We start from the raw sequence: 12,699 nt of genomic DNA on the forward strand, positions 1-12,699 counted from the left end.
CAATCAGGCTAGCTGGCATGAACGGCGTGCAGATTCCGTTGGCAATCAGCCTCAGATATCGCCAGATTGCACTATCAGCAGCCAACACCTCCGATGTAACTGCACAAATGATTTCTTGGTAGGTGGAGGTAGGCGAGAAGGATCTCAGTCTTACTGGTATTAAGACAGAGATCGTTGGAGGCGCACCAATCTTGAATCGTGGATAGACAATCAGGAAGGAGAAGAGGCGGAGGGAAGCCTGAAAGAGAGCCAAGTGTCATCCGCATAACACCGAAAGTTAGAAGAGAATGTGGCGATCAGGTGGGCCAAATAGACATGGGTGAGAGGATAGAGCCCTCAGGAACACCACATGTGGAGAGAGAGGCGGTGGAGAGAAAGGAACCAAGTTGGGCCTGGAAGGGTCGGTCCAAGAGGAAGGAGGTCAGCCACGCCAGAGCATGATCCGTGATGCCTAGGTTCTCACAGAGTCAATTGATCAGGGTGGCATGATTGACCGTATCAAAAGCAGAGGAAAGGTCAAGGAGGAGGACAGAGGGAGAGCTGGAATCGAGATCAGATCTTTACAGGTGTTCAAGAGAGTAGTTTCCGTGCCTCTGGCTGCTCTGAAGCCAGACTGATGTTCATGGAGACCACCAATAGATTCAGTGTGAAGGGTAAGCTGGGAAGATGACCAGCTTTTCCAGGAGTGTGCCCAGGAAAGGAGTGATGGAAATCAGGCGATAGTTTGCTGGACAGGTAGGAGGCAGACAGCTTTTTTAGGAGGGGGTGCACAAGTGAGTACTCGAGGAGGGAGGGGAAAGATCCAGTGACGAAAGAATTATTACAGAAATCGGCCAAGGGTGGAAACAGGGTCCCAATAGTTCTGGAGGAGCAGGGGGCACTTGTTTATAGAACACCTCGTCAAGTGTTGTCAGAAAGGAGGAGGAGAAAGGAATAGGAGAGGGGGAGGTTGCCAAAGGGGGGCCTGGGAGGGAGAGAGGGAGAGAGGGAGAGAGGGAGAGAGGGAGAGAGGGAGAGAGGGAGAGAAGAGGAAGAAAGCAAGGACAGGATGTCCTGGATTTTAGTGGTGAAGTGAGACACCAGGGCCGTACAGAGGGCCTGGGAGGGAACAGGAGAGGTGGAGACTGCAGCAGGATGTTCCAGCTCCTTGCAGATTTTAAAGATTTCGGCCGTTTTGTTTGAGGCTGCCGAGACACAGGCTTGGATATGGACCCTCTTCTTGGAGAGTCTGTATTGCCTTTGGAGCAGATGGCAGGCCAGTTATCAGTTACTGGTACTTTGAAACAGACTTTTTGACTAAGCCTTTATAATAGGTGATGGGGTACACACACAGCATTACTTCTGGTCGTAGTCTGATTTCTCAACCCATTCCATAGGGGCTTTTATTAATCCTCATACGCAAGTACTGGACAAAGAAGAGGGACGTGGAGGTAATGATCCGATTACTTACCAGCAGTAATCTTTGTTATTGCTAGTCCTGCTCATGCTCGTCTCAGAACATGACCCACTTCTCCCTCCCGTTTCGGATGGGCCCGACATCTTGTCTGAAATTAAGAAAACGAATGCATGCTAGGATAAGGGGATATTATATGTGCAGGAAAAGGGAGGGGCATGGGTAAAGAAATAGAATGGGTTCCTGTCAGGGAGGGTGATATCCACATATGTAAACAATGAGAAGCGCAGGACAGAGAGTAATAAAGGATTACGGATAAGCAGCGCTGGTCAATGGGCCAGTTCTTGTCGGGTCCGATATCTGGCATCAGATGTCGGACCGGATCTCGGACCCGGCCTGCCTCAGCCCTGACAATGCTTTACCAAGCCCCCAGCTTCGCTGAGGGAAGCTAGGGGCTCGATCTAATTTGCTCTGTCCTCTTTTCCCCGGGTGTCATTCACGCGTTTGCAGGATCCATTTGCTCAGCCAGTTTTTCTTCTTCTGGCCTGAAAAGGGACACCACAAGAATGAATGTGCCTTGAATATCACTGCTGTGGGGGCAAGCACTGTTAAATGCAGGCTTGCTACATGCTGGGTACAATATTTTTTTCTCCAAATGTGCCTCACGTTTCCATTTGCAAACTGCTTAAACTTGAATTCACTCGTTTTATTTGAAATGGGTTTCTTTTTGTTGTCAGACTACCACACAAATACCCTCTTGTGTCCCTTCCTTTGTGATTTATCTGAGGAGATATATATATATATATATATATATATATATATATATGTGAGTGAAACTACTTATTGACAAATAAATGTTTCTGTTGTTCTCACAGCAGTTATTAAGAAATAAAACTGTGGGTTCATGGGTGCCAGCTTTTGACGTTCACTACAGGGGCAGAAATACCCCTACTTTCGCCTTGAATATAAGAAAGCGACCAGTCCAAACGATGCTCTGGCCAAACACATTTAATAGCACTTTTTTAAATAAGGAATTGCAAAAAGTCATACAATTAAACAAGTTTTTAAAACATAACATCTCAGCAACAGTCTCTCAACCGGCTGGGCTATCCTGGTAGCCTTCTACTGTAGAGCGAGTCTATGGATCCCTTAATGTAAAATCACTGCGTTGCCAACAGTATTTTGGGTGCACCACTGCAATGGAAGTGATTTAAAGTGAAATTGATATACAGAGTGAAGTTCGGAAAGAATCAGCATGAAAGAAATTGCACCATTTAAAAACTATTATTTTGAACATTTCCTTTGAGGGGAATTCAACTGCCATCTCCGCCCCCTCCTCCAAACCCAGCCCCACCACATCCCTTGTGGGATCCCCCTTTAATTTTTTTCCATTTCAACCACTGCCGGAGGCATCTTATTCAATAAAGGGATGCGCAAACTACTAAGAATCACCATGACGTCTGTTCCCCAAGCAGAAGCACTGATCTTAACCTGGGATCCTATCGGTACTGGATGGCACCTACGTCTGTATAAACAAGAGGGGTCCTGAACGACATGGACACTCGTCTCGAAAACACAAAGACAGGAATACCTTAAAATATATTAATTACAGGGCGTTACCTGAATTCCGTGTGCTATGTACACCTTCTCCGCCTCACTTAATGTCACCGAGGCCATCGTCTAATTAAATTAAGTCAAACAACCACCCCGCGCGTGTTTCGTCTGACATATGCGACGTCATCAACTCGAGACACATTATTTCACCCAATGAACAAGCTCCCAAGCGGAGCTGTCATTTAACAGATGATACGAGCCTCGTAAAACCACCATTGAAACCTGAGAAACGACCCACCCCAGCTCCAATGTCTCCTTGGAACTGCGTGAATATGTCGGACATTTTGAAAAAAAAAGGCACAGCAGTTATTCCTATTAATGGAGTAATTTCACAAAGTATTTCTTCCATAACATCGGCCTTTACTGCAGTTCGCATTTTTAAAAAATATTTGAACATGTGAGCAGTATGTTTATGCTCTAATAAAATCTTAATCTTGTATAAAAAATATGTATTTTATTATTGTTTCAGTAAGCTTAATTTAGTAATTCAAAGTTAGCTCATTTCTATGTCGATGGCCATCAAGGTATTGCTTGCGTGAAAGATGATTTGTGTTCTGTATACTATAAAATAGTCTTATTGCAATATGGCGGTATGCTTTTGTTCCGCTTCCGACTGGGTGCTTTTGTTAAATAAACTGGACTGCCCTGCATCTCTTTCTGTGTAAGCTCAAAGCTCTGTACGAGCTCTCGGTAGTCGGTAATAACCGCATTACTACAAAACACGCGTGGCTCATGATGTATTTTGGTCAAGGTGGTCATATGGCAAAATGCATGTTCCAGGCAACCAGCTGTAATCGGAAATGAATCTTTGCTGGTGATGGATTTCAGCACTCACCTATAAATCGGACTTCATGCTTCATATAATATCGAACAAATTACACCGCGTTTGAGCGCGGTTGCTCGAAAAGTCAAGTAAGTGTATGTATTTTGAAATGTAGATTACTTTGAAAAATTAATAATTTGAATCGTCCAGACGCGAAGAAGTATATAAACTACAAGGCCGGCGCATTCAAGGAAGTAGCCTTGACATGTCCGGGTTCTATCCACGCCCTGGTGTTTGCATGTGAAGGGTTGGTCGAATTCCGTATTCTCAATGATTCTAATGGAGAAAAAAAACGTCAAACCTTTAAAGTAGAGCCTGGAAACGAACCACTTCTTTTTAGTGTGTGTGCTTGGGTTGTTGTTTCCTTGTGTGCTGCATCAGGATTAATCTTAAACCGACAATTCGTCCCAATTGTCCCCAATACATGCCCCCATCATTTTGGAAGGCTGTATTTTCTTGTCGGTTTGTGTATATGCTATATTTTAAGGCATTGCTGCTACATAGTTGCTTAAGGTGTATTAATCTATTCAGTCTAATTGTATTGTAGAGTGGCACCATTTTTTTGGTATTAAAAATTAATGCATTCTGGGAGAAAATCAAGCGAATTTCAATTTAACAAATTGTACATAAACACCTGATAACTATTTCTAAATGGAATGCCCCAGACTGGACACATAATGTGCAGGTAACATGATGTTACCTACAGCATTGTCTCCACCTCCCTCTTCCTTGTCCCAGTACTTAGTATTGAGGCACCAGCTAACCTTTCGCTGCTGTGCTTTGACGGGCTACATTGGTTCCATTGTGAGTACCTTCCCACGCACGTTTGCAAGGGAAAAGCCAGGAAGACAGTACTCCTGGGCTTCCTGCAGTGCAAGAGGGCTCAGTTGAGGAAGGGAATATACAGCGCAGCCCTTGATGAATGCAGGCACTACACAGTGACATATTTGTTCGCCTTGACCAGGAGCAGGTGACGTCCTGAGAAAAGGGCAGGAACGGCTAACTGGCACTGCCCATTGTTCTATAATTTATGTGCTTTGTTGCTGTGTGTGGTGTTTGTTAGGAAAGATTCCTCTTTTGCCACCTTCCCTCCATAGTTTGTATGGACCCCCAATCTTTTTGCTTTTGAACCTGTACTGACTTTTTACAGGGAATTGACGACTTTAACTCCCCTGGCCTTTTGCTCATTTTTCTTATGTAGTAAATGATCAGTCTGTCAGTCAGTACTGGGAAACTATGTTTCTCTTAACTTTTAGACTTTTGTAGCTTTTTAACATCGCACACAGCATATTACAGTGCAGTGGGGATACTTTTGAATCACGCTAGCTTTTTACTCTTGGAATTTGCCGGCTTTAACTAAACTGCCTTGATCCAACTGGAGCTTATCCATGTGATTTGCCTGCTTTAAAGACCTTGTTCACCAGCAAGCTCCCGTCATCGTCTTGACCAAGGTGTAATGGGAGGGCAGGAAATACTAGCCCTTAAGCAGAACAGGTAGGCCGGGTAATCCTGGACCCAATAAACGGAAGAGTCAACGTAATGACAAAGGCCTATTTTATTTATCAGTTATATAAAACCGGGACAGGCATAAGAAACAGTCCTCAGTGCTCTCAATCCGTTCAGTGCAGGTAACAGATTATAAACGTCAACCGTGTCATCCGCGTGGTATGACAAACTTAAACTTAAGTAACAAAACGCTGCGAGGTAAGGGGCAAGGGTATTGGTGATGGGAATATGTTAAATATAAAATATATAGGGGTTACTGCTCTCATCGTTATACCGTATCTGATGGTCCCACCCGGAACCACCTCTAAATTGATAATGTTGACTAGATGTCATTATTTTACCTCTGGATTGGTTGGTGTGTTAATTATGAGACATTGTGAATTGATGCTAGGGATTGGTTGGCGTGGACTTCACCAACCTTGATTATTTGGCGGACCATCAACACATGAGTAACTGTACCGGTAGGGGGAGAGACATTGGGAGGCAGCTTTTGCAATTAAAACTTACAATCTCTAATTCTCTAGGCCATGAGCCAGGGCCCCGAGCTTTGAACTTAACCTTGTCCTGTATCATAGTTCTAAGAACATCTAAGGAGTTGCTGGCAGCTGCATTTCTGTATCTCGCCCCATAATAAAAAGACACTGTCTTCAACCCTAGGTCTCGTAGGGCGAGACCACGTTTTGAATCATTCTACTCGCCATTTACTGTCATTTTTGTCTATTTGGATATGGGTGTCTTTACCCTTCAAGTCCCCTAGAGACTTGGTCGAGCTACTTTCCTTCATTATTTTCTTCTTTTTAGTCAGCATTTGGTCTTCGATGAGTTGTTTTTCCGGCACTTAATATAAGAGGAAGGCTTTCGCCCTTGGCCATTATCTTCCGTATTCCTCGGTGCAAGCCCAGGACTGTCCTTTCTAATGTTACCATGGCAGGGGTTGAGCAGCTGGCTTCAGTGTTGCTCGGTCCAGTGATTTTCAGCAGGTCTGTACTACTTGCGGGCTCTGCGTCTCCCCTGGTGCCTTCCATTCACTTGACTGTAGCCTCACTGTCCATCTTGTTTTACATGGCTACTCATTCTTGTTCCTTTTGCATTTTAAGCAGCCTTTTATGTGTTTTTTTCTTGTGCGTCTTGCGTTTCAGCGTATAGAGCGTATATGTTTTCTAACCTATGTTATGTATGTTCTTCAAGTCATTAGTGCAGTTTGACCTATTGTTTGCGTAGCTTCATGGTGAATGTATATCTGCTTTGTCTGTAATGCGTTGGCTTGTGTCAGCTCCAACAGTGATGTCCTTTGCTTTGACACCCTGGTCACACCAGGTTCAGTTGTTCTTGAGTCTGCACGTTCACCTCCGTTCCGATTAATTCAGGATAAGGCTGGTACGGTTGTCTGAGCAAATATTGCATTTTACTTCCATGATACGGCAGTGGGAAGGGGATTGGTTCCATGAATAATGCTCTCCTGTCGTTCTTTCGATATGGAGGTGGGGGAGGGACCGATGCTGCAGATGACATATTCATCTGTCTCTCGACCAAGGCACAGGTGGCAACAGAGGGAGTTGGTGGACTGCAATCCTTCCAAGTTCCGTCCTTTACAAGAAGGGCAGAATTCCTGATGGGTGGTGGAGGCCTGTGGCTGAGTCAGGATGTTTGCGGTCAACTGTGCTATTTCTTCGAGTGGGAACGCTGGACGTCTGAATCCTGGGATCCGCGATAAAGTTCATAGTTTCTCTGCCTAACAGCACTCCTTGGCCCTAGGGCAGGCTCGTGAGATTAGCACCACACAGCTTTGGGGTTGGAGGGTGTCCAAATGCTGTTGGACAAGAGGCTGTCGTAAAGTGCTTAAAATTGTGTGCATCAGTGGTTCTATTCGATTCCCTTTCTTGTCCCCAGTGTGATGGACAAATTCTGACTAATGGTTGATTTTAAGGAATCGCAGCCGGTATGTAGCCAGATTTCCTTTTAAGGCAGAGACACTGCAGATAATTATTCCTATTAGGAGGAAAGGAGATTTCTTGGCTTGTCATAAACCTTCAGGATGTATACTTTTGCATCCCAATCGGAGGGTTTCCTCTACAGTTCTTGTGGTTCACAATGGGGAGACACCACTTCCAGTTGCAGGATTCCCCGTTTGGATTACGGGTGAGATTGTTAACAAATGTTTTGGCTCTTGGGGTGGCATCTCTTCACCTGGAAGTGGGCCGGTCTTGCCTTACTTGTATGATTGGCTAGTGAAGGGAGTCCTCAAGGATTCGTCGCTCCTGCGTTTCTTAGTGAATCAGTGGAATGGTTGTCATGTGCCCTCTCAACATCTGACGTTTCTTGAGGCCCTATTTCAGACTGACCTGGAAAGGCACTTTCTCTCGATAGATCAGGCTGTCTGTCTTCAGGACTTCTTGCAGTGGGTGGACAGGATGGAGGTGGATTCAGCTAGGATGCTGCGCCAGGCACAGGGGCATGTGGCATCTTGTGTGTTTATGGTGTTGTGGCCACAGTTTTATCTGGGTCTGCTGGTGTCTCACTCTGACAAATGTACTTCTGCCCTGCAAGAGTACACAGAGGAGTGGGTGTTAATGTGCCTACTCAGCCCCACGCTTCCACAAACCAAGAGTGAACCCATTCATAAAGGTAAAACAGGAACAGATAAGAGATATATCTCCTTTTGCATTTTATGGTAACGTGGGCTGAGGAAAGCCTATGCTCTCAACAGAGGTGTGAATATGATTCAGTAACAACCAAAGAGCTAAGTTTAACAGTCCAAAATAAAGGAATGTCCAATCAAGGTTCTATAAAAACATATATAATGTAACACCATGTACAGTAATATCTAAATAAAAAACACTACAAAAACCTAACCCTGTAGAAAGAACACAAGAGTAAGAGAGATAGTAAGATGCAGCACTCTGGGTAATGAGACCTGGGAGGAAAGGCAATACAAACTATAATGTTCAAAACATATGTGCTTTAGTTGCAAAAAGGGATTAATTTGGCCTCACCAGTCTCTCAGGCCCAAACTGGACCAGGGGGGCACATTATAAGCCAATAATAACTTTTACAATGTCTCAGTGGTTCGGCAGCGGCAAACCAGGCTTCTCGGTGCAGTTCAGTGGTTCAAAAGGCAAGAGTCGCGGTGGTCCAGCAGCAAGCAGATATCAAAGCCGGGTCGAAATGAAGAAGGCTGCGGTTTGAAGCGTTACTCAACCGGTGTGGATCATGGGTTTGGCTCTGTTGTTGTGGTTTGAAAGTGGATGTACTGGTGACTGGATGCGCAGGCCAGTCGGTTTGATGCGGGGGCTCGAATGGCGCAGTTTGGTAAGAACACCAGGTCAGTTCGATTGACAACACAATCGGCAATCACGTAGCTGGAGGTGTGAACAGTGGTCACAGTGCATAGGCAGTGATGATACTTTGTTCGAGCCAAGGCAGCGATGCACTTTGGATGGCGTGGTGAAGCAGCGAACGGGTTCAAACATGCTGGACAGCGGTTTGAGGATCCAGCTCCCGTGGTTCCTTGGTGTTCCATCTGTGTCAAACGCGCTTGAACCACGCTTTCAGCCGTTCAATGGCAAAATTGCAGGAATCCTAGCTGTCTTGGCTCTCAGGAGCTATGAGTCCTACTCCAGGGTCTCATGGGGCAAGATGAGTCCTCTTCCTGGGCACTCAACAACAGAGGAGGACCGTGAGGTTCTGGGCAGAGGTGCAGGTCTTCTTCTAGCTGCAGTAAACCCCCAATGGTCTCAGTTGATGGTGACAGGGCTTGCCTCTGCCAATGGAACACCAGCATTCACCTCTCCACTGGAGGACTTAGGAAAGGACAGCTCGCCCAACAGGCTCCAACTACATTTTCTTGGAAGGTTTAAAGTCCAATGATTGTTTGTGGGAGACCCCATCTTTTGATGGCAAAAACCCTCAGGTGATTGGACTTAAGATAGCCTGCTATATGGGTAAAATCCTTGTCGTTGGAACAAGTGAATTTGCTTTCTGACTTCAGACCCAAAGTGCTTTGTGCTACACGAAGTAGAGGGGACAGGTGTCGGGAGTGCACAGGGAGAAAGATGCATGTCTGAGTACAAACTGTATTTTGGGGTGACTTGGGAGGCATCACTTAGCATATAACAGAAACCGGGTACATACCAGGCTGATCTTTGTGGAGGCATGTAGTCACAGGAACTGTAGGGGCAGGAGCTGGTTGAAAGCAAATTGACACAGAAAAAAAAGAAGGTAGGCAAATATACTGGGTAAATTGGGTTGATCAGAATTAAGGGTGTACTGGAATATAACAGGTCTTCAGGGAGATTAAGGAAAGCCATTGGGACTGGTACCAGCAGATTACTCTTAACAAGAATTATGCAGCGATGTCATGGATAGGTCGTGCTGATAAGATAGTTGTGCTTAGTGTAAGGGTAACGCTGGAGACCATATACTGAGACAGGTGACACGCCAGTGAACTAGATTAAGGCAGCAGACGTCTTTCCCTTATCTGATCTTAATGGAGGCCAACCCAAGGGTCCCACTGTATACGTATATAGATCTGAGACACAACAGTGGATCAATTTGTAATGACGGAAAAGCAGAGTGAATAGAAATGACCAAGTATAGGATGGACAGCGATAGGAAGAAAAGAGCAGATACTGTAGACCGAGGCTGTAGGCAGAAGCTATACAGGCACTACTTAGAAGGCACACATGAATGTTGGCATAGGCAAAATCATGGACTAAAAGTCAGAACAGCAATCATGGGTTTAGGCAAGGAAAGTTGCCACACATAAACCTGGAATCCTAGCGTTCTAGGATTGTCATGAAACATAAAACATTAGTCACAGGAAAGGCAGCCCTTCACTGCCAACTCAGTGAATACATGGATTAGGAAACTCAGTGCACTAGTCTTAGGCAAGAAAAGAAGTTGCTGCCAACTTGGCGAACATGTGGTTCATGAAATACAGTGCACTAGTCATAGCCAAGTCAAGAAGTCGGTGCAACTCGGTGAATATGTGGTACAGAAAACGTAAGTACACTAAAGAGCAGGTAATTAAACTATGGACAAAAAAGTAAAGCATGAAACATGGATTGCAGAGCGATATGGGGGGAGGCAGCTTTGCCGAGCGACATGGGGGGGGGGGGGGCAGGGGGTGACAGCTTTGCCAGAAACAAGGTGAGTCTGCGAGCTGTGGGGCAGGGGGTGGGGGTTTCACAGCAAAACGTTTGAAGAAAGGCAGCATAAATTCCTTCAGAAAAAGGATTTGCTTTAACAACAAACAGGACATAAGCTGGAAACCAGCTACAGCAAGTAGGAATCAGTAGCCAAAGGCAAGATAGCATGAAAAGGTTCATAAACCATATAAAACAGTAACTCCAGGTAAAGGCAGTTGATAGAACACTTGCAACTCTTCAAATTGAGCTTATGAAGCCCTCCCAGCCCATAGCCCAACAGGGTGGAGATGATTGCAGCCTGAGGCAGCTGGGTCCAATTATGCCCAGTAAAGGCTTCAATAGCTTGCAGCAGTGGGTTGTAATTAATGCCTCTCCCTCTCTTGGTAGCTTAGCCTGTAGGAGCTTGTAACGGGTGAACGCAATCATGATCTCTCCAGCTTGTAGCAATGTGTTGCAAGAAAATGTATGTATTTATGCCTCCCCCAGCCCCTTGCCACTTGGACAGCATACATCTACCAGAATGCAACGGCTGGTTAGTAAAACAGGTAAATGAATGCCATGGCCATTTGTGGGTTTTAACATGATAGTTATGCTATGAATAAAGTCTATGAATGGGTGCATACAGTGGGGCTGGGAAGATGGGTAGGTTCCTAACACTAAGGAAGGGTAGAGGCACAGAGAAACAAAATGGTGAAACCTTCCTCTAGCTGTAAAGATATTTCTCTCTCTCTCTCTCTCTCTCTCTCTCCCCTCTCTTTCCCCTCTCTTTCCCTGCCCCCTTCACTTCTCAATAGAATCAAAGGCCTTTTGATATGCAGCACCCTGGTGTGAAGCTACCCCTTTTGAGGATGGGTTTGCCCTTTGATTTATTTTCCCAGGACAGCCTCTTAGGAGTGGCTGTCTCCCTAGGGAGGGGGTTACAAACCCTCACCAAGAAATGGAATTCCCAAAGGCTACAGTCCTGCTAGCAGGAGCAAGGACAACCTGGCTGGGGAGAATACACATATCCCTTCCACATCTGAACTGCCCTCACAGGTCTGACACAAAATTAACAAAATGAATGTTGCTTGGATAGATGCACGACATGTTGGCCATCATACCCTAAACGTAGCTATAGCTTATATTTAAACTTGTGCTTGCCACCAGGACAACATACTGAGTTATGTAGTTGTTGAAACAGAGGTGCAGATCCTAAATGCAGCCCCTGTGTTGCAGAGACTTGGCGGTCACTGCTGTCATGCTACACCCTTGGAAACATTGGGACAGCTGAAAACTCCATTAGGATGTCCGTTACATTCTCCCTCTTTTGCCCGGCAGCCGTCCAGTGTTTTCCAAGATGGCTACTGCCAGTATTTACTCAGCGACAGAGTGCAGCACGGAGCGTTGCAACCTTCCTTGTTTGTTGGTGAGACGTTCGTTTTTTCTGGAGCGTCTTGCTCCCGTTCTTTTTTTTTTTTCCCACTGCTGCTTCCCTTCCTTTTGGCTTTCAGCCTTCTTCGCCAACACCTCTCACTCACTGTAGCCTTCTCACCAGTGCCTTCCAGGGCGTTTGCTGGTTCTCTCCTTCCCACTGCCCTCTCTCCCTCTCCTGGATCTCGCCCCGTTTCGCCCTGGTTTCCCCCTCCTTTCGGTTCTCAGTCCTTGTGGCTTTCACCTACCTGGAACTTGTTCTACGCTTCGCTCCATCTTGCCTGCATTTTCCAGAGTTACATCCTCTACATCCTTGTGTTCCCGTATCCTGGCATTCCTTACCTTAAAACCTCTCTAAGCTCTCTCCCTTTTGGGAAGGCGCTATACTGTACCAACAGTACTCATCTGTTTGTCAAGGATTCACTTGGGACCAGGATTCGACAACAAGCGTCACCCATTCCAGCACCCTTCTTCCCCCTGCACCTGAGGATTTGATCTTCTCCAGGGTGTTTTGCCGCAAGGCCTTTTCCCTAACTGGTGTCGGCTCCCTGGGGATCCCCGTTGTTTGGTGTATATTACCCTGGCAACATGGCCTTCGGAGGAGCTTGCCCTTATCTCCACGAGAAGGACCGAAAGGGAGAAGAGACCAGAAAGACCAGAAGGAAGAAGACTGACGCACAGGACAGTGCAACCGAAGACCCAGATGAGGACTGGAGGGAGGAGTCATCAGTGAATGAAACTGCAGCTGTCACATGGTGTAAGGGGGTTGAAGAAGGAAGCTGACACAGGTGGCATGGTTTTGGTTA

The 12,699-nt window shown here is 45.9% G+C and overlaps 2 protein-coding genes across 4 annotated transcripts in view; one reads left to right on the forward strand and one right to left on the reverse strand.

Annotated features, from left to right (window-relative positions):
• EXOSC7 (exosome component 7) overlaps positions 1–3,189 on the reverse strand; it is a 261,176-nt gene extending 257,987 nt beyond the window's left edge. Inside the window, exon 1 of one of the 2 annotated variants that reach the window (XM_069648313.1) lies at positions 3,014–3,189. In XM_069648313.1, the coding sequence (XP_069504414.1) occupies positions 3,014–3,070 (57 nt within the window). In that variant the 5' untranslated portion in view covers positions 3,071–3,189. The remainder of the gene's footprint in view (positions 1–3,013) is intronic. The other variant, XM_069648314.1, reaches the window with a different exon arrangement.
• A 410-nt stretch (positions 3,190–3,599) lies between these two features.
• ZDHHC3 (zinc finger DHHC-type palmitoyltransferase 3) overlaps positions 3,600–12,699 on the forward strand; it is a 402,886-nt gene continuing 393,786 nt past the window's right edge. Inside the window, exon 1 of one of the 2 annotated variants that reach the window (XM_069648316.1) lies at positions 3,600–3,919. The gene's annotated coding sequence lies outside the window, so the exon portion shown is untranslated. The remainder of the gene's footprint in view (positions 3,920–12,699) is intronic. The other variant, XM_069648317.1, reaches the window with a different exon arrangement.

This window comes from Ambystoma mexicanum, chromosome 2q, assembly GCF_040938575.1.
Source record: "Ambystoma mexicanum isolate Mex_15411 chromosome 2q, UKY_AmexF1_1, whole genome shotgun sequence".
Classification (NCBI taxonomy): Eukaryota; Metazoa; Chordata; class Amphibia; order Caudata; family Ambystomatidae; genus Ambystoma; species Ambystoma mexicanum.